The following is a 20,213-nucleotide window of genomic DNA, read 5'->3' as shown; positions in this document are numbered from 1 at the left end:
TCTGCAGTAGCCTTGCGTTCCTGTAGGTTTATTCAGCAGAGTATTTCACGCTTGGTGCCCGCTTCTCTCGTTACCCGGGTTACTTTAACAGGGATCACCCTGCCGGCGGAGGGTGGGAGCCCCGGTGCGGAGGGGCGGGAGGGACAGCCCCTCCTCCTTCCCCCATTGACTCTCCCGCTGTGTGCCCGGTCTGCGGGGCGGCCCTACCCGGGGGGGGACCCCGCGTCCCTCCCCCGGCGGGGCGGGGAGGCGGTGTCCCGGGGTTGCGGGCTCGGCCGGCGGGGGCGGGACATGTCCGACCCCCGCCTCCCGGACCCCCGCCGGGCGCCGGCTTTAAATGCGGGGCGTCGGGGCGGCAGCGGTGCTCCCCGCCACCCCCCGGTAGCGCTGTTGGCACCCCCTTAGCCGGCCGCCATGGTCGAGGCTTTCTGCGGCACCTGGAAGCTGGTGGACAGCCACAACTTCGACGAGTACATGAAGGCGCTCGGTAGGTACGGGCAGGAGGCAGCGGGGCACGGGTAGGGGAGCTGGGATTTTCGTCCCATCCTAGTACAAACAAACAAAAATTTAAAGAAAATTAAAAAGTCACCACTCTGACCCTTAGTGCCAGAGGTGTAGGTAAGGTATTTACAGAGAAGGGGGAGGTTTGGGCGGCTGTGCCCAACTCTTAACAGATTTAATTCGATGCGGGTCGTTCAGCTGGAAGGGGGGGGGGGGGAGTGCGGGTTGTGTTTGTGTGAGAGCGGTTCTGCTGGGGAGATGACCCCGAGTTAGGGAGAGCGTACGAAAGAAGTGCAAATGCTGTCTGCCGATAAACTGAAACAACCCCCCAAACAAACAAACAAAAAAGAAAAAAATACAAAACCAACCAACAACAAAAGAAAACCCAGAAGCCACCCCCAAACCAAAAAAAAAAAAAAAAAAAAAAAAAAAAAAAAAAGAGGAGTATGAAGGAGGTACGGTCGGGCATGTCGGGCTCCGTATCTGGGTGCTCGATGGTGGAGGAGGATACTGGGGCTGCTACATCCCTGCGTGGTGGAGTACCGGTGGATACTTGAGGCATAAGCGCACAAGCAAAGTACGAAGTAGCATTTCACTGTGATAATTTAAGGCTGTAGAGCGGGAGAAGAGATTGTTGTATCTCAATGTACAAAAAAAAACCCAAACCAAAACGAATGTCTGATAGATTTATCTTTTCCCTTGATGGTCTAGGAGTGGGTTTTGCAACACGACAGGTGGGAAATGTGACTAAACCCACTGTGATTATCAGCAGTGAGGGGGACAAAGTAGTGATCAAGACTCAAAGCACTTTCAAAAACACAGAAATCTGCTTTAAGCTTGGAGAGGAATTTGATGAAACTACCCCTGATGACAGAAACTGCAAAGTAAGTGAACTCTCAGGCTGTGGTAGCTTGTTTTCTCTCTTCTTCCACTCATCTCCACCCCCAAGGCTGTATCTGGTAGGGTCAAAGGAAAAAAAAAAAAAAAAGGTAACTCCTGCGACTACCAGTTGCAGCACTCTGAAGGACGGGAAAAAAAAAAAAGACAAAATTGCATCTTGTTTGCCTGCTTAATGTCAGGTCATGTCTGAAGCAATGTGTTATGTCACCAGCCCCCTCTCTGCCTTCCTGTGTCAAACAGTTCTATTAGCTGCCCACTTTTCTTTCACTCTAAATTCCATTTGGCTTAACTTTTTTTCAGTCAAAATGGGAAGATGCCCTTTTTCCTTGCATCTTTGGGGGCATAACATGAGTGATATTTCATATCATAGAACATCTGAAACAGTGGGTTGTGAGAGCGGGACTCAAAACAACTTTCTTCATCCTTTGATACAAACAGAAATTGTATGGAGCTTAAAATGTATCACGCTTAAAATGAGGATGATTCATGAACTTGGCTTTAAAATGGCTGGGACTACTTTATCATTCTAGATCCACATCCATCTGTTGAAGAGAATTCAGCAGAACAGTGCTTGCTGAATGTGTGAGCTGAGTCCCAAGTACCTCAAATAAATGAATGTCTTTGTTTCTTGGTATCTTGCAGTCAGTTGTAACACTGGATGGAGACAAGCTAGTGCACGTACAAAAGTGGGATGGCAAAGAGACAAACTTTGTGAGAGAAATAAAGGATGGCAAAATGGTAATGGTAAGTATAAAGCTCACTGAGTGATCATATACACTGCAAACACTCCTCACATTTATCTCAAGCTTTATGAACAGATAGTGTTCCTTACACACAAACCCTTAAATCAGTTCACAGGGGAAGTTAGCAGAGATTTTTCAAATATTTGGTTTGGTTTTCATATTGTTTTAGGGGCATGTGAAAAAGAGATAGTAGTTTTAGACAGGCCAGCCTGCAGATTCCCAGAGCATTTATGTTCTTTGTAGACTTTGTGTAAATATACAAGGAAAAAAAAGTCCCAGTGAGTTGGAAAAAAAAATTATTAATTATATAGACAATGATCTATTGTTGCCAGTGCTAATTTAATTTCCTTAAAAACTTGTTTTACATGTGCACGCATAAGTAATATTTAATTACACAGGACAAATATTTCCCTAGGAAAATGAAATTACAATATTGCAGGAATTTTAATATTGCATTTTCATATTTAATAATAAAAGGTTTATTCCTCCTATCCTGTTTAAAACTAGAACAAACAGCAATTGTGTAAAGAAAAGTCTTGTTTTAAATTCACGTTCCTTTCCTGACTTTTCAGGAGCAGGAGTATGAGGTGAATTAATGTTGCAGATTATATAATGTCCAGGGTGGCACTTTTCATGCTTATTTTTGAGTTGTAATTTTCAAAAATAAAACTGCTTCAGCTATACTAATTTATGTATCTTGGCCATTGGAGAAAAGTTAGGTTGTTGTCCAGATACTTCAGAGAGTATCTGTATGGATGGAGACTTCCCAATAATTAAAACCTTACTTTAGCTCAGTGTAAAATAAAGTGACAAGTGATTCAAGGGGAAATGCATGCTTTGCTTTTGGAAACAGCTACACATATATATAGAAAAGTTTTTCCTTTGGAATTTGAACATGGTGAGAAGCCTTGTTCTACTTCCAGAGCTCACACACACTGATTTGTATTCTGCAGAACTGCAGTACCTAAAAGATTTGGTAGTTCTAGCTATGAGTGCACAGAATGCATTAATTTTAATAGAAAGTTACCACTAAGTATATGGCTTGCATATAGAATATAGGTATAGAGAACTTGGATTTTTAGATTGTACATTTTGTGATCAGCTTTGGGGAAAGAAGTATTTAATAATCTTTATACAACCAATGCTGTATTTAAGACACTGCATTCACAAAATTAGGAAAAAACCCAGTAGTTTCAAGTCTCACTTTAGTTGCCTTGTATAACAAGCATTATATACCTCTTGGATTTGAAAGTAGCAAGGCGAAAGTTACATTTATTGTAGGATAACTTTGACATTTTGCCTCATGTTACTTTAAAACCCCAATATTGGAGACTAACTTGTTCTTCTATAGATTACATAATGTCAAACAACCTCACTGGAGTATGGACTTCTTGAATATGTGCTGTTACAGGAAATGGTCCAGCATCTAACATGCCTGTCTTTTCCTTGGACTTGCAGACTCTCACCTTTGGTGATGTGGTTGCTGTTCGCCACTATGAGAAAGCATAGAGTTTACCTGACCTCTGTCCAGATGTTACTTCTGATGGGTGGTACTGTCCATAACTGAACGTAGCTAAAATGCACATTTCTGGCATGAAACGTTAATAAAGAGTTTGGGGGTGGGGGGCGGGGTGTTTTGTTTGGTTTTGTTTTTTTAAAAAACTATGCCAGCAAATTGGCAAGCTTGTGCTGTATAGTGAAACAGGTTAAACTTGGCATTAAATTTCTGAAATACTTGCCTCTCTTTTTTACAGTAAATGGAACATATTTGAATTGTTTTGGAATGCAGATGAAACAAATTAAATTTTTTTTAAGCCTGTGCTCACTTTGCATTTAATGGGCCAAGATACCAGTATTCTGGAAGGAGTTGTCAAAAATTCATTTTTCTGAGTTAGACAACAGAAAAAGCATATGGTACAAAATGCTGTAGAAGCCTCTCTGTGATGGTCGAGTACACAGGAAATGAAAAATTGCCTTTACTCTACCTCAGTGCTTTTTGCTGGAGAAATCTGAAGCTCCTGTCTTTATGTGTGTAGGCAGAGGAGAGGCTCAAGCCTTAGCATGTATAAGTTCCCAGTGAAGAGAGGAGCTGAAACTGTTTATGTACTGGAAGAACCAAAAGTACAAAGCTTATTTCTTCATTAGTCTCTCATGAAGTGGGAGGAAAACAAAAAGGAAAAAAAGTACAAGGCCAACCTTCTAATGTTCCCTTTTGAGGAGCTGTAGTCTCATAGCTAATATGTACAGGGGATAATTTGAACTGTGTGAGTAATATGCTGCTCAAAAGAAAAATTAAAACCTTCTTCCTGAGGAATATTTCCTAAAAGACCAGTGGGGAAGACCTGCCCTATACTTCATATCCCTAGGAAATTGAAACAGGCTGCTGACAGCATGGGGGAGATTGTTTGAGGAGTCCTGTTTTCTGACATGCTGACTCAGTGGACCACATAGAGGTGTAGCTACCTACACCCTTCCAAAGGCAGAGCTGACCTGTGGCATTGAGCTGATCCATACTCTGGGCCCCATGGCTGCAGAGGGCAGTGCAGGAGGGAGTCCTACCCCACTTCCCAGGCTTACTGCTTGCTGTACTGTGCCATTCTCCAGATGTGCTACATGGTACCATAGGAAGTGGCTTCTTGCTCCCCTGGATAGCTAGGATAATATGGGTAGCTCACCACGCTTACCTGAGAAAAGTGAGGTGCCCACAACTAGGGCACCTAACCAACACACATACAAAATTAATTGTTTGCTTTACTTTTTAAAGAAGGTGCCTGAATGGAACATCCAAGTCTGTTTTGTGGGGAACAGTGATAGTTCTTAATTATGATGATAAATATGTTTTATGTGGTGAATATTAATAATTTTTCAAATCTAAGGGCTTTTTTTCATCAAAGAAATGAAAAGCAGAGCTTTCTCCAGTGGTATGGGAAGCTGCAGTCTCTGTTTTGGGGTGTTTCAGCTGTTATACTGCAAGTTAAGTTTAAACAGGATCTGCTGACCTTCAGTTTTAGCTCATTTAATCCTAAGCTTCAGTATCTAATACAGCTTTCATCTGTCTCCACTCTGTTGCTGCCTGTTTGCCTGTGGGTACATTTGCCATATGACTGTCTTTCCCAGCCACTCCTTTCCACAGAGAGGAGAGATCCTTTTCTTTCATCTCCAGGGAAGCCACACTTGAGTTCCCAATTACTGCCATTCATTTTCACAAGTGATTCCTGAGGTCATGAATTAAAAAAAAAAAACATTTTTATTGAATATGAGGAAAGGAATGCCAAGATTGTTAAGCCTTGGTTCACAAATACACCCTGAAGGGTAAATATTTTACAATAATTTGTAAAGAAAGGTTACTTTCCCCTACATACGTATGTTCTAAAAGTCACATGAAACCACCATGAAGCTTATTGGTGAAGTCTTTTGCTGTTCTAACAGTGAACAATATTGATGTCAAATAAAATAGGGAAAAATGGAGATATGGTATCTACAAAACGCCTAGGCACTACTCAGAGGACTTGAAAAATGAGGAAAAGAGTGACACATGGGACTTCCAGCTGCTGGTAAAATGGCTTTGCAGGGTCCTGGAAAGCGTATCTGAGCAGAAAGCAGGGAGTTTGGGGGCAGTCACAGCATCCTTATTCTGGTTTGCTCCTAACACAGCGAGTATTCTTCCTCAATAGAATCTACTCCAACTTCAGCGATAAATGGCAGCTCAGCTATCACAAACCCTTAGCAACAGAGACTCCTATTCATGAGAAACCTCAGCATTTTTCTTCAGCTGTAATAAGGTTGTACTTGATGACGCATTTCATCAGTTGGGGTTTGTTTTTTCCATCATGAGGTTTTTTTTTTCTGGTGGTTTTTTTTCACACCTTCCTTCCAAAAAACTTTCGGGACAGGGTTAGGCCTCGCTTCGGAGCTGCTGGACCTCACAGGCGCTTCTGCCGGTCGGTGGCACCCGTGGTCGGGGCCATGGCTGTCCCCGGGGGGTACGGATTTTCCCCCACAAGCTTCATGCCTTGCTTGGGTCTTTCAGCCCCAAGGCCCGCCAGCCGCCCGAGCTGGGAAGTGACTCCCACCTTTCCACCCCTCTCTTTCATTCGAGGCCACCTCAAATCTGTCGGTGCCATGAACTGAGCCCTGTTGGCGGCCGGGCTGGTTCCTACCAGGTCCTCAGGCGTCTAAGAGCTGACTCGGGGTGGCACCACCTGAAGATCACCCCTAATCCCGCTGGCTGCGGCCGTACCAGCTGCCTCCTCCACCCCCCAAATCCCCTTCGGCCGCCGCCGCCCCTCAGTGAACTTGGGGCACCGTACCGGTGCGGCTTTTGGGCCCCCGGGCGGGCGGGGCGCGGTAGCGGCTTCCGGCAGCCCCGGGGAGGCACCGAAGGGCCGAGGCTTGCACAAGCCACCCCGGACCCGCTCCTGCTCCCTTCCTTCGTGCTGGGGAGGTCACATGTGAAGCCGTCGGTGGGTCAGGGCGCTCCCGGCACGGCCGACATGGCGCTGCGGGGGGGACGCGCCGCCCGCTTGACCCTCGGCTTGGCGCTGCTCTGCTCCGCGCTGGAGGCGGCGCCGGCCGCCCCGCAGCCCCGCTCCGCTGTGGGTGAGTCCGCCGGGTTACAGCGGCTGAGCGGGGCCGCCCCTGCCCAGGGTGGCGGCGGGGCCGGGGCACGTAAAGGGACGAGGGAGGCGGGTGAGGAGCGGCCCGGCCCCAGGCGGCAGCTGCCGGTGTTCCCCCGGTTAGGGGAGGCCGGGACGGAGGTCGCCGCCCACCCGTCCGTGGTGCCAGCGAGCGGGGCCGGCGGCTGGGGTGTCCCGGGGTGCTCGCTCCCTTCTGGTGCTTCCTTCCTGTCCCGTTCTCGCTGTTGCCTGCCCATGGACTGCTGCAGTGGTACACCCTGGCCCAACTGGCCGCAGCTTCATGTGGCTTATAGATAAATAAACACAGGGCTGTACAGGCACGGGAGGTTAGGTGGGTAGCGCTCGGAGGTGGGTGCTCGGGAATGGTTTCCGCAGGATATTCGTTCCCTGTGATTTCCCTGCCTGTACGCGCACACTGGCAGCGTGGCCCCGGCCTATCCCTGTCTGCTGTTGGTAGGAGCTGACAGCGCTGCAGATTGGGAATATCGCTGCGGGTCGTTGCTTCCTGAAATAAAACTCCCCGAGGTCCATTCGCCTGGTGCCTGCCCTGCCACGGGGTGAGCATGTGCCCTTGGGAAGAATCAATTCCTATCTGTCCCGGTTTCACAAGCATCGCCGCAGACACATGGTGGGCCTTTCCCAAGTGCTGGGAAACTGGCAGAAAGAAACCAGTCATATTTTACAGGAAACTCGAAGGCTCACAAGCTTAGTTCATCTTGTTTACCAAATTCCTGTACTACTCAGCTCCCTTTTCCTTGCAGTGCTAATTAGCAGTGGCTGAGAATGTGTCAGCTAACAGCAGTGAGTAGGTAAGGTGGCACACCTCTCCAGGCTGAGCAGCTCAGTCTTTCTGCTACTGTGGTTGCTGGGGAGAAGAAGGGCTTTGAAAAATTTGCGTGCATGCCGTTTCTTGCCTTTCTTTCTAGGCTGTGATCTTCTGTAGTAGCTTCCAGCCAGGGAATATCTGAAAAAAATGATTAAAATGCAGCTCCTTCTCTTTCCAGGTGGATCAGAGAAGTCCAATCACCTCTAGTCTCCAGTTTTCATATTGCTGTCAATGAAAACGAGCTGATTTGATTTTCCAGTCCCTAACTACTTCCATTTTTTTTTCCTGCTGGAAAGCTTAAACCTATGCCTCTGCTTCTGTTTTCAGTTTTTCTAAGCAGATTACATGAAGGACTCTTGTCAGGAATGCAGAACTCCCACACTTAGCAGATGGGCTAATAAAAAACTTGTTAAATTTATTCTGCTTTTCAGAACTTGAAAGAGGAGCATTAATGGTAGACAAATTAGACCAACCTCAGCACTACCCCTGGATATCCAGTTCAAATGCAAATAATGCATTTTCTTTAATCTTTGTTTTCTGAAAACAGGGCAGTTCTGGCATGTATCTGACCTACACTTAGATCCGACTTACCACATTACCCCTGATCGCACCAAAGTTTGTTCTTCTTCCAAAGGAGCCAATGCCTCCAACCCAGGCCCTTTTGGAGACTTTCTGTGTGATTCTCCATATCAACTTATTTTGTCAGCATTTGCATTCATGAAGGACTCGAAACAGCAGGTTTCATTCATGATTTGGACAGGGTAAGTGTTCAAGCCACTCTGCCATTAAAACTTTTAACAGCTGAGTAGCCATATAGTGTAGTAATTCACAAGTTAGTATTTGCATAGCAGATCTGAGTTTAGTATCTCACAAATGCTACTTTTAAATTTGTCTGAATGGCTAATAAGTAGAAGACTGAGTGAGAATATATATAAGACCTCAGGAACAGATTTTGATCTCTGTAATAATTTCTGAAAATTTATGGACCATTCAGTGGGACATACGCCAGACGACTGTATTAGTATAAGTCAATAGAAATGGTGTGGGGAGGCTGGGAAGTGGAAAAAGCAAGAAGAAACGTCAGAGGAATAGCTGACTGGAATTAATTATTATGGGAGGTATTGAATTTTGTAGGTCTTGATGTCATTAAATCTAAAGTACATCCCTTTTTAGAAGATACCCTTTATATTTGGTGTTTTAAGAGGTAACTAGAATCAAGCAATGGTATATTTTATACGTATATACTCTAAAGAGCATAAAGTTCAGGTTCAGTGCATTCTGCATGAATTCTAGATCAGGGGCTAGCCTGATAATTTTAGATCGGGGGCTAGCTAGGGGGAGGATAGTAGTGGTGTAGATAGTGTGTCATCATTCCTATCACTCACAGCTGCATGTGCTTCTGAAGAAAGGATGGTTTTGTAGTCTCTAATTGCAGTATTTTGGATGTGTACTGTCCCTTTTTGAGAAAAATGTTCACCTTTCCAATGCCAATCTTACTTATTAGAATATGGGCAAAATAGTACTAGTACTTTCTTTGTGTGACTTAGCAGTGGATCTGGAGAAGGAAGTGTGAAAGGGAGACATGAGATATATGAATAACTTGGTAACACCATGTCCTGTTACGTTCTAGGTATTTGTAAAAGTAGCATTAATTTCGCAAAACTCTCCATCCTACCATCACTTTTTTTTTTTTTAATTGTACATATCAATGGATTGTTTATCAGAGACACTACTATCTCTGAGTGTTTGTGAGAGCTAGTTTGTTTATCAATGGCAGGGCCATTTTTGCTAGAAAGAATGCTGTAAATACGTGCCTTATTTTTGCTGTGGAGGGGGGTGTTAAGAAATACGAACATAAAAAGACAAGTGATTATTTCACTTGTCTTATTGTACTTAATTTTCTACAGGATGTTGTTAAAAGGGGAAGAATAATTTCATAAGGTTGTGCAGGTAATGGAAGATTTTAACTTAAACTGTACAGTACCTCAAAACAATGGAGTTAAGTTCTAAGAAATTTTAGTTATGATAAATGTGAATCATAGGACAAGCATTAGACTACTTATTTGTTTTTGTTTTCTTTTTTCTTTTAAAAAGCCGTTACAGAGGGCATTTTAGGCAACAGTGTTTTTAATTAAGGAGTCTATAGTAGTATTACATGCTAGAATGTAGATGTGTTTGCAGAATTTTTTGTCTTTACTTATGTTGCTAATAAACCTTTGCTAACAAAGCCTTTTCCTTTTTCAGAGATAGCCCTCCTCATGTTCCCATAAAAGAACTTTCCACAAAGTTAGTCATTAGCATCATTGGCAATATGAGTTCTACAATTCGTAGTTTCTTTCCAGATCTTCAGGTTTTCCCAGCCTTGGGCAATCATGACTACTGGCCACAGGTAAAACAAATTAGTAATTTGTTTATGTGTTTTACTGACTGTGTTCCTAACCCCCTCAGGAACCAGGCATGAAAATTCAGGAGTTAAATTTGTGTAACCATTATTCTGGAGAGAGTATTCTACCATTCTTCAGTTAGCATTTAAAATTTAAATAGTTCCAATCAAGCCTAGAAAGTACATCTCTCTCTCTTTTAAGTTACGCAATCAAATACTGGTGCCAGGTAAAATCTACATTTTCTGAGGTCATGCAAATTTGCTCCTAATCTGTCCTCATGGCTTAGAACCACCAGGTCTCATCCTAGTTAATATACATGTATTTTTTTCTTCCTCTGTAAGTCGTGCATGTGTGTACAATAATTTAATCTATCAAAAATTACATTCTTGGTGGATCTGTGAGCATGTGGTAAGATGTGGTAAGGCCTACTGGAAGCCTGTCTGCTGTCATCAATGGATGTTTTTTATCAGACTAATGGCAGAATGTCTGCAATGTTCCCATGATTTTGCTGCTATTATTGAAAATAGATCTTTTTTCTTCCCCATGGGGCGCTTAAAAATGCTTGCATAAACAATTTACTGGATATGTGCACCACTGAAGCTGAGGACAGTGTTTTTTTGCTTTCAGTGTTCTGCGAATATTGTTCTTGGCATAGCAAAAGCAAACAGTTGCTTCATGTGTCCTTTAAAGCATGTTGTGGGCTGATCTGGCAGCATAATGGACTGAGAAGCAAATTCTGTCATTGGATCTGAGGGGATCGGAAGGGATGTGGAGCAGGTCAGCTAAATACTTTGTTTGAAATGCCTAGTAGGAGTTCAGTAACCCCCTTTCACACTCCCAAAGACTTTTATTTTCCAGCTTTCTGTGTTATTTGTTAGGTCTGTCAGGGTATATCTTGGTGTAGTAGGTGTTTCTGTTATTGCTTGTATTATTGCTGGAGTTAGTGATTCCTGAATCAGAGAGTAACAGCTGATCAGAGAGGGAAAAGGGAAATGTTAGAGGCAAACTAAACAAATGATGGAAATGTGCGTGCACAAACCAAGTAGAGACTTCAGTGTCTCCTGTTCCTACTTCGGAAGTATAGCTTCACCTTGTCATATGCATTGACAAAGAACCAGGTTCGTTCACCAGAAACCACTGATGAAGTATTTTGATAAGTAACACCTTAACTGAAGTCTCCTTTGGTAATAGTTATCAGTCAGCAATCTACTTTGATACAGGAGAAAACCATATACAATAACCTTGTAGACAATGTAGTGATTTGTCCAACAAATCTGAGTTTTGCTTGTGAAAATAAATCTGAAGATGGAAAAAAGATGATCAGGAGAGGCAGGCAGGCAGCGAATAGTATTTAGTAGCAGGCTGCTGAATGAAATAACTTCTCATTTTCTCTGTGTTACTGTGATACTTTGCATTGAAATGGCAGGCTTCATTGATGTGCAGAACCTGGCATACTGTTCTTGTTACTGTTTGAAAAAGACCCATCAGTAGGGGATCAGAAATTCTCCACTATGGGGTCATTTCAGGTTGTTGGCTTTTTTTTTTTTTTTTTCTGCTGTTGATGACATTTCTGTTTTTCATATTGACATGCTTGGCAAACGTCCTGGAGACTGGGAGCAATGTGGAGCAAGCCACACACTGTAGGCTGTTCCAGAGCAAGTGTGAAAGCTGTGTGCTCACCATGCACTGAAAAATTTTATTGCTATTTTGTTTTGACCTGTCCGTCTTAACAATTTAACAGTCTTGGATGATTTTTCTTGCAGAGCCTATTAAAAATACTACTCAGCTTAATCAGGCATTGGGATACCTTTCAGATTGTATATTGTGACCTCAGTCTTTCTGCATAGTCTTATTTTTTTCACCTCCTTGCCCCTCTTTAAAACAAATAGCTGTACTACAGTCTAATCCAGAAGTTCACAGAGCCCTGACTAGCTTGAGTCTAAACTACCTTCAGTCCATAACATTGCCTCTTATCTAAGAGCAGCTTTTGCTGTGTTTGTTACTGACTGTTAGCTCTGGCTGAACTGTTATGGCTCAAAGCTTTCTTAATAAGTGGTATTTGTGCACTGCAAGCAACTGATGTCTGAGCAGAGTTCTGATTGCACTACTCCTAGACAGAGACTTAGTGCCTAAGCCTCTAATAGTGTAGGTTTAGTTTCAGAGATTTTAGAAAGGTCAAAATTTATGTGTAAGAAAACATACACTGTAATACTGTTCCTATTTTTTGACCTCTTTTTTTTATTCTTGCACCAGGAATCCAAGCAGTTATTATAGGAAAGGCAAGGACAGGCTAGAATCTTTCTGTAAGAGTTAGATGAAAGCATGGCTTTTAGCACGTGTGGTGCTTGAACATTACTTGGCTTAGACCAGAGGGTGTTACAGTCCTAATTAGAGCCAGTGGGAGAAAACATTAACAAAAAACTTTATATTTTAAATGTTTTGTTAGTAGAACTACAGGATATCGTGGAAATATTTGTGAAGAACACCAGAATGTTTCTTAAGGTAGCAGTGGAGTTTTTGGAAAGCTACAATGAACCCCAAATTGTTTGAAAAATTCACCTACTGAAAAAGGAGCCTAAGTTCAAGATTTTCTTCCAAAAAACTTTATGTTTAGACTTTGTAACTTCCATTTATGTATTTATTAAATGTGCAGAATGTATGGTTTTCCAGTTTACTGTGTTCCTAAGGTTTGACCTGCTTCTGGCATTAGTTAATCAGTTCCTTAACAGCGCCATGTATTATGGTCTAAGTTCAGTCATTTGTACCTCATCTACAATACTGGATGTTCAGAAGTGTCTTTTCTTCTCCTTTTTTGAGTGCTTACTGGTGGTGACTGGAAACACTTAAATGTTACACAGGAGGGCAGGTGGGATAATTTAGTGATTTTTTTTTTTTTTTTTTGTCTGTGTGTTTGAATGCTAAGACTTAGGCCAGTTCTCCTCTCTCTCACAGGATCAGCTTCCTGTAACTACCAGTGAAGTTTACAATGCTGTAGCAGATTTCTGGAAACCGTGGCTAACAGATGAAGCAATCAATACCTTCAGAAAAGGTAAAATATACCCGTAATGCATTGTAAAGCTAGGGCTTAGGGAACTAATATTTCTATAGTTCTGTCCGATTCGTTTAGCTAAGTCTTGTAGGATGAATCAACACAATGGATTATCTGTAATGCTTCTCCTGGAAGAAGTTACTTGTCTTTTTGAATAGCAGTGTTTAACTTTAGGGTACATTTATTCTCTTCTGATGCAATACTTAACTGCGTCTTGCAACACGTACAGTTTTATTGCCTTCATACCAATACATTTGAAATACTGCATTCAAGATCATAGAATGCATGTTAGATAAAAGATGTAGGATGCACAAGAGGACTCAAATTTGGTTGTTAAAAAGATGATAAAATATTGTTTCTCTTTTGATACTGTGTGTATTTCGGAGCATATTGAATAGGCACATATTTGTTCAATTTATAATAGCCCGTAGTCTCAGTGATTATACTGTTAATTGCATCATATTTGTGTCCATCTTACTAAACTGGGAGAATACTGATATCCTAATTATGACTTTTCATTCTGGCAAAGGACTGAAAAGTTCAACCTAGTTTCCAGTCTGCTCAAACATTAGGGATTTAGAAGTTTAACTTATGTTTTTGTGCCCTGAATGGGAAGGAACTCTGGGTAAGAGTAGAAGTAGAAACTCTTTAACAGGAAAAATAAAACTTAAAAGGACAGACCTGAAGTTAAGGGATCTTGTTATAGCTCTGTTACCATGGCCCCATTGAAGTCCATGAACTATGAAATGGGAACAACTGAAGAAGTTTTTTGTATGCTATGGAAAGCTTTAGGAGCTTGGACCGAGAATGTGATCTTTACTTTTCATCATATTCCAGTCTGAAGTGACATGACTTTCAAAGTACAAGGCTACTAAACTCAAACAGCTCTCCATGGAGGAGCCTATGTTTGCACTATTTCAAGAAATGTGGACTTCAACAGTTACTGCATTTCTCAGTGTGGAAGAAATTTTACAGGGCACTTCTTGCATGCCACTTGGATAATTGCATATAAAAGCTGTCAAATAAACACAAAGGCAATTACAGAGAGAGAAGACTTCATATAAGTTTCAGTGTCAATTTGTTCCACTAAAATATTACTAAAACCAGATTCTTAAGATGTCCTGTTGTGATAAGGTGATGCGTGGCTCGAATAAACATGACATATTTGCCTTTATTAGGAAGAGTAAGGCTGAGTATTTTGTCAGTGCTGTATATCCACTCTAAAGTGCTTTGAAGGCTTTCATTTTTGAGATGATGTTGGTGTTATTTTCACAGGTGGCTTCTACACGCAGCTGTTTGAATCCAGTGGTAGCTCTCAGTCACTCAGGATAATCAGTCTGAACACAAATTTGTATTACAGCCCCAACACTGTAACTGTGAATGTCACTGACCCAGCCCACCAGTTTGCTTGGCTGGAGGCAATACTGGAAACCTCTGTACAAAAGAATGAAAAGGTAGGAGCTGTGAGCAGAACCCATCAGCGTTATTTGTTTAAGCTTTGCAAAGGAAAAAAAGAGCAGTAAGTAGAGGCAGTGAAAATATAAGCATGATTCTAGAAGAGTATTAATGCTGCCAAGGATACTAAAATTTCAAAATTTAATTTTTTAATAATATGTCCTTGAATATGCATGTTATATGACAACAATAAAGTAGTTGAATGCAGTATCACAAATTAGAAACCAGTATGAAAATACTTAATACTTTCACTTTTGTTTCTTACTTTGTACTCTACTCAGAGCCTTTTATTTTAAAATGCACCATTGGCCTAAGACAAAACCTAGCATATTTCACTTAGATTTTTATGTAATTACAAGTATAAAAAAATAAAAAAGGAGTTTGTCAACCATAAAACTTAGCCAGCTACAGCAATTGCTCTGATTTGAGTGTTATAGTAAAATGTCTTACAATACTCAGGTTTTGAAGTGAGGTTATAAATTGTTGGCTTCTGTTTGATTGATTGCTGTGGGAATTGGATCATCATCTGACCAGAAAAGGTGTTTAATTTGAAACATGTTTACAATTTGCTACATTGTTGTAATTAAAAGAAATCTGTTACAGTCAGGAGAAAGGAGATATTTCCTTCCTCATAAGAAGCCCTGCAGCATATTACTTGGTGCGTGCAGTTGGAACCAAGTCAGAAGTCCCGCCCTACTAGCTTATTTTTTCATTCATAATAATTATCAGATTTTCCTTTGACCTAAAATCACACATTGATTTATTGGAACTTTCTGACAAGAATATAGTGAATTCACAAGAAAATAATCTGATAATTTGCTTTGTTGTTGTTTTTTAATCTCTTCTCATTATGAATTTAAATGTTCTGTTTGTAGTTTGTATTACAAAACCGTTGTGATTTATAGCTTTCAGAATGCCATTTCTAAGATAGCATTATTATGAAATCATGGTAGCTACCTGTAAGTTACCCCTGACAGTGTAAGTTTCAAACAAATGCTAACTGTGCTTTTTGTATCTGATTTCTTAGGTTTATATAATAGGACATGTACCAATAGGATACTTGCCATATGCAAGGAATACTACAGCTATCAGGGAGTATTACAATGAGAGACTGGTAAAGATTTTTCGGAAATACAGTAGTGTTATTGCGGGGCAGTTTTTTGGACATACACATAGAGATAGTATCATGGTCCTCCTGGATGAAGAAGGTAATGAGTGCTGAATCCTCCATCTCTTTCTTCCCAATTAAAAGTAAATTAATACTTTCTTGCATGTTCTTACTAGTCAGCCTCTGTTATAAATAATTGAAAAAGGAAATTGGGAAATGATGACACTTAACTGCAAGTGTTCAAACCTCACACACTCCCATTTTTTTTCCCCAGAGACCCTTACAAGGCAGACTGTCTTTTTTTTTCTCTCTCTTTTTTTTTTTTTTTTTTTTTTTTTAAAGTTAGAAGAGACTCCACAGTTTCCTCTTTTTTTAATGAATGTGTATGCCTAGACAAGAATTTCTAGTCTTTCCTCTCTACTCTCTCAGTGACACGGGCAAATTATACTAGCTAGTTGCTATTGTGTAATGTGTCAAAGGGAATGTTCTCAGGCCAACGAGACATGCTCTGTGTTCTTGTGTTTCCTGCATCATTACTGTGCCTCTCTGCTGAGTTCCCTGCTGCTTCAAAGTTAATTAAGATAAGGGTAAGCAGGAGGCAGGGGAAATAAAGTCTCTCTGCCTGTTGCATCACTTAGATCAGCTAATTTCCCTTCAAGAAAAGCACCCAGGTTTGAAAATCTTGTTTATTGCTTTGAAATCCCTTAGTTTTAAAGCATGGGCGTGACCATATGGAGCACTCCTGACATTTTTAACAGAAGAACTCTTGTGTCTGTACCATATAATAGTGAGGAGTCCATTGCTTGGTTTATGTAAAATACCCAAATGTTAATTGGCTCTTTATGTTTTATGTGAACTCATAAAAGGAATGCCCAAAATACTGACTGGGGTGACAGTATTCTAAATTATTTACCTTTTTGTATTACACTGTAACGGAATTAATCTCCAGTTAAAGGAATCCAGCCCTAATGAAAGAGCTGTGTTTTTGTATTTTTTAAAATGGTACTCAAGGCAGCCTTATACCCACATATTTCTGTACCATGTCCCATTTGTGCCTAAAATCATTACTGCTGTCCATTTCACTCAGGACAGACTGATCTTGGTTCCTTGTCATTACAGTCTGCAAGTGCAATTAACTGCTTTGAAATTATTTTAATAATTTTGCATCTTTTGACAGAATTTGAACAGTGAAATTGCATGTAGCTAAATGCAGCTTGAGTTTATCTGTACAAAGAACCTCTCAATGTATTTAGCTGCATACTCTGTCTTACTAAATCCTGTGTACATCCTCATGTTTCAGTCACTGTAAAGATCAGTGTTCACACTGGGCTGTGTTGCTGCTGGGCTAGCATAGCTGAGGGAAGTCAGGGTCAAATGATGATACCCAGGTGTTTCTAATATCAACATAATACATATAACCAAACCCAAAACAAAACATGAAGCAACATGTAAAACATTGAATGGAGATGGCAGCTACAAGTCTAGAATATTTCTTCAGTAGAAATATGCAAAATAGAGACTTTCCATATATATGTATATTTTGCCCAGGTGGCTGAGTTGGTGGGAAGCCTCTAGTAAAGATAAACAACTGGCACACACTGGAATATGTACTGTGGTATTTTACACAGATTTGAATTTATCCAGTGGAAATACAGAAGGAGGTCACAGTGACAGAGCTAATCCAGGGAAAAAAAAATGCTCCTGTACCTCAGCCAGTCACACTGCTGCTTGCTGTAATGGTTCTCTAGTACAACATTTGTTTGAGAAAGAAATGATTGAAGGAAATCTGCTTCCTTACCTTCCCTCTTCTTGCAGAAAAGCCAGTGAACTCCTTGTTTGTGGCACCTGCTGTAACCCCAGTGAAGAATGTGTGGCAAATGGAGTCCAATAACCCTGGTGTCAGGTTGTATCAGTATGATCTTCTTGATTATAGCTTGCTGGTAAGTGGAGATTTTAAAGCATTGTTTAAGATTTGAAATACAGTGTCATTAAAAAATGAGAGCAAGATGTCAGCTTTTGTAGTATTATGGCTGTTGTTGGAATTTTGGTGGTTCTTCGTTTTTCTTTCTGGGCAAAGGAAAGGAAATCTGAAAGTGAACTTGGTCAGTCTTTCTGTGCCTGCAGGACTATCCAGTACTTCTGTATGGAATATTTTTTGACCTAGAATCAAAGACAGTCTAAAATTTTTTGGGCAGAGTCCTAACCTATTTGCAGGGAGCTCTGCAGCAGTGAAAAAGATTCACCTAAATCCTGGGCTTGTTTACATACCAATGTTGTTTACTGGTGATAGCCTGAGCTTTGGGATACAGTCCATAAAATGCTTTTAAAAGGGTGTAGAAGAGCAGATGAAGAAAAGCACTTTTAACCGTGCCATGTCTTTCCTAGTCATGCACATTCCTATATAGAGTTTACTCTGTTTATAAGAAATTATAACTATATTTAGAAGGAAGGAAGTACAGTAACTTCTATTCTGTAGTCTCATGTGGTTTTTGGAGGTAAATACTGTATATTTATTTTGGCTCTGAGTAACTCAGATAATTCTCTTGTGTAATTCAGGGTAAAATCTGGACCTCACTCAGTTCAGTGAAAATGCATCCTGAAGCTTGACTGGGACTGGGCTTTGTCCCAGGAGACCTATGCTAATACAGGCTGCTTCTTTGTTGTCCAGATATCACTCCTGCATCTCCACCTCTCCCTTTCCCTTAAATTCTCCACAGGCCTTTGTTCTTCTGTCAATTCTGCCCCTCATACAGTGTCTGCAGAAAAGAAGCTTCTGATTCTCACTCCTTTGCTCCACTCTTAAAGCAGACATGAGCATAGTGGAGTTTGGTTTACTGTTTGCACCGGAAAGACCTCTAACACTGCAACTGCTGCCTTTTGTGGCTCCTTTTCTTACCCTCCCCATCCCCCTGCCATTACTGCAGTGCGAGTACCAGCTTTGGGTGTAAGCCCAGCTCTTGGGGTGGGACGTGACCTTCTATTCATTTGTGAATAATGAGGAGTGACAGCTTCCTAATCAATGTATCACTCTAGAGACTTAATGAAGCAGGGAAGAAGGCAATGCAGCCATGCCTATTTTTTTTCTTTTTTTCTTTTCTGTTTTGTTTTTTTTTAACTGTAGGATCTTTGGCAGTTTTACTTGGACCTCAGAGATGCCAACCAGAAAAATGAATCAAACTGGAAATTAGAATACATCCTGACTAAAGCTTACGGCATTGAAGACTTGAAGCCAGAAAGCCTATATGAAATGGCCAAGCGGTTGTCTGTGCCACACAGCACGCTGTTTGAGCAGTATTACAGTAACTTCATTGTGAGTTATGACAAAACCATTGTCTGTGAAGAGGGGTGCAAGACCTGCCAAATATGTGCAATCCAATATTTAGATTACTCCTCATACATAGATTGTATAAATCGTGAAGCAGCATGGAGATGAAACCTGTCTGCAATCTGTGCTGACACTGACTTTAACCTGTGATTTAAAGAAACTGCTCATCCTTTTGCTCAAGCACTTTCATTCTGACAGGGAGCCTGTGGGATTTCTCTGAATTTCAGGAAAGCAATCAATGTCCCTAGATCTTTCTTCTTGTAAACATGTTTTTCTTCCACATCTAAATAAACATCTAGTCGCTATGTAGTGGTGGCTAGATACTTAATGTTGTTTCAAGTGCCCTGTACCCTCTGTAACAGGAATCCCCATATGTGGCAATAGAAATTACTCAGCTTTTCAGAAATCTTACCCTTTTCTCAGGGTATGTAAATGCAGGCCATGGCATGCCATGGGATTTTTATAGGGGCAGGTTTCAACCATTTGCTGCCACTATTTGCAAATTCAAATCTCCAAAACCCACATTTGCTGAGACCAGAGTGCAGTTCTGTTGTTGATGCAGTGCCAGTATTAGGTATCTCCCTGTGCCAAGTTTCCTTTTCCACCTTAGCCCCTTAACCCAGCCTCTGTTTAGGGGCATATTTTAATGACAACATGAAAGTGACATGGAACATAAATCTCCATCCTGTAAATTTTAATCTTTTCTCCTATAGTCAATCTTTGTACATGGGTACTGTGATAAAGCATTCTCCAGGTATGAGATTCTGCAGCATAAATCAGGTTTAAACCAATGAACATCACTAATGAGACACAGCTTATACATTTGCATACAGCACGGGTAAACATGCGTTTGTCATGGTGTTTCTCAGGTTTCTTTTTTCACAGAGTAGTCTAATACTCCATGTTAAGATTATCACGTGTATGAATTTACAATGGTACAGACCACTTCCTCTTCTTGTGATTAAATATGTGCACAAGGTGATAATATTAAAGTGGCTGTTTATCTAATGTGTAAAACTAAGAAAGACCCTTCCCCACTTTTCTGTCACATCAAGAGCTATACTTTTGGAACATTTGTTCAATACAAAACCACACAGACCCTACTCTATGTAATTTTACTCCAGAGTAACTGGAGTTGTAGAAGTGGTTATGAACAAATCCAGTTGCTAACTGTTTGTTTTAATGAGAATAAAGCCTTTACGGTGTCTGTTGAGGAACTTTCTGGTTTTGTTTCCACTCAAGCTTGAAATGGGTAGCAGAATATTTCTGGAAAAACTCTCTTAAG

At 41.1% G+C, this 20,213-nt stretch overlaps 2 protein-coding genes across 2 annotated transcripts; both read left to right on the top strand.

Moving 5' to 3' along the window:
* Nucleotides 1–304: 304 nt before the first annotated feature.
* On the top strand, nucleotides 305–3,965 carry FABP7 (fatty acid binding protein 7). The gene is made up of 4 exons (XM_008497331.2): nucleotides 305–487; nucleotides 1,213–1,385; nucleotides 2,044–2,145; nucleotides 3,603–3,965. Exons 1-4 carry the CDS (start codon nucleotides 415–417, stop codon nucleotides 3,651–3,653), a joined length of 399 nt encoding a protein of 132 aa, XP_008495553.1. The 5' UTR covers nucleotides 305–414; the 3' UTR covers nucleotides 3,654–3,965.
* A 2,337-nt stretch (nucleotides 3,966–6,302) lies between these two features.
* On the top strand, nucleotides 6,303–19,237 carry SMPDL3A (sphingomyelin phosphodiesterase acid like 3A). The gene is made up of 8 exons (XM_030448062.1): nucleotides 6,303–6,743; nucleotides 8,155–8,368; nucleotides 9,852–9,996; nucleotides 12,944–13,040; nucleotides 14,316–14,494; nucleotides 15,523–15,703; nucleotides 17,419–17,543; nucleotides 18,725–19,237. The coding sequence occupies exons 1-8, from the start codon at nucleotides 6,638–6,640 to the stop codon at nucleotides 19,034–19,036; spliced, it is 1,359 nt and encodes a 452-aa protein (XP_030303922.1). The 5' UTR covers nucleotides 6,303–6,637; the 3' UTR covers nucleotides 19,037–19,237.
* Nucleotides 19,238–20,213: the final 976 nt, after the last annotated feature.

The sequence above is a fragment of the Calypte anna genome, chromosome 3 (assembly GCF_003957555.1).
Source record: "Calypte anna isolate BGI_N300 chromosome 3, bCalAnn1_v1.p, whole genome shotgun sequence".
Lineage (NCBI taxonomy): Eukaryota > Metazoa > Chordata > Aves > Apodiformes > Trochilidae > Calypte > Calypte anna.
Note: the sequence above shows the minus strand (reverse complement) of the source record. Positions and strands in the feature narration are given on the sequence as shown.

Excerpts from the sequence above, each read along its gene's own strand:
- FABP7 (XM_008497331.2), top strand. The coding sequence starts at position 415 with ATGGTCGAGGCTTTCTGCGGCACCTGGAAGCTGGTGGACAGCCACAAC. Across the intron at positions 488-1,212 it reads CGAGTACATGAAGGCGCTCG|GAGTGGGTTTTGCAACACGA; the intron begins GTAGGTACGGGC and ends TTGATGGTCTAG. Across the intron at positions 2,146-3,602 it reads AGGATGGCAAAATGGTAATG|ACTCTCACCTTTGGTGATGT; the intron begins GTAAGTATAAAG and ends TTGGACTTGCAG.
- SMPDL3A (XM_030448062.1), top strand. The coding sequence starts at position 6,638 with ATGGCGCTGCGGGGGGGACGCGCCGCCCGCTTGACCCTCGGCTTGGCG. Across the intron at positions 9,997-12,943 it reads ATCATGACTACTGGCCACAG|GATCAGCTTCCTGTAACTAC; the intron begins GTAAAACAAATT and ends TCTCTCTCACAG. Across the intron at positions 17,544-18,724 it reads TTCTTGATTATAGCTTGCTG|GATCTTTGGCAGTTTTACTT; the intron begins GTAAGTGGAGAT and ends TTTTAACTGTAG.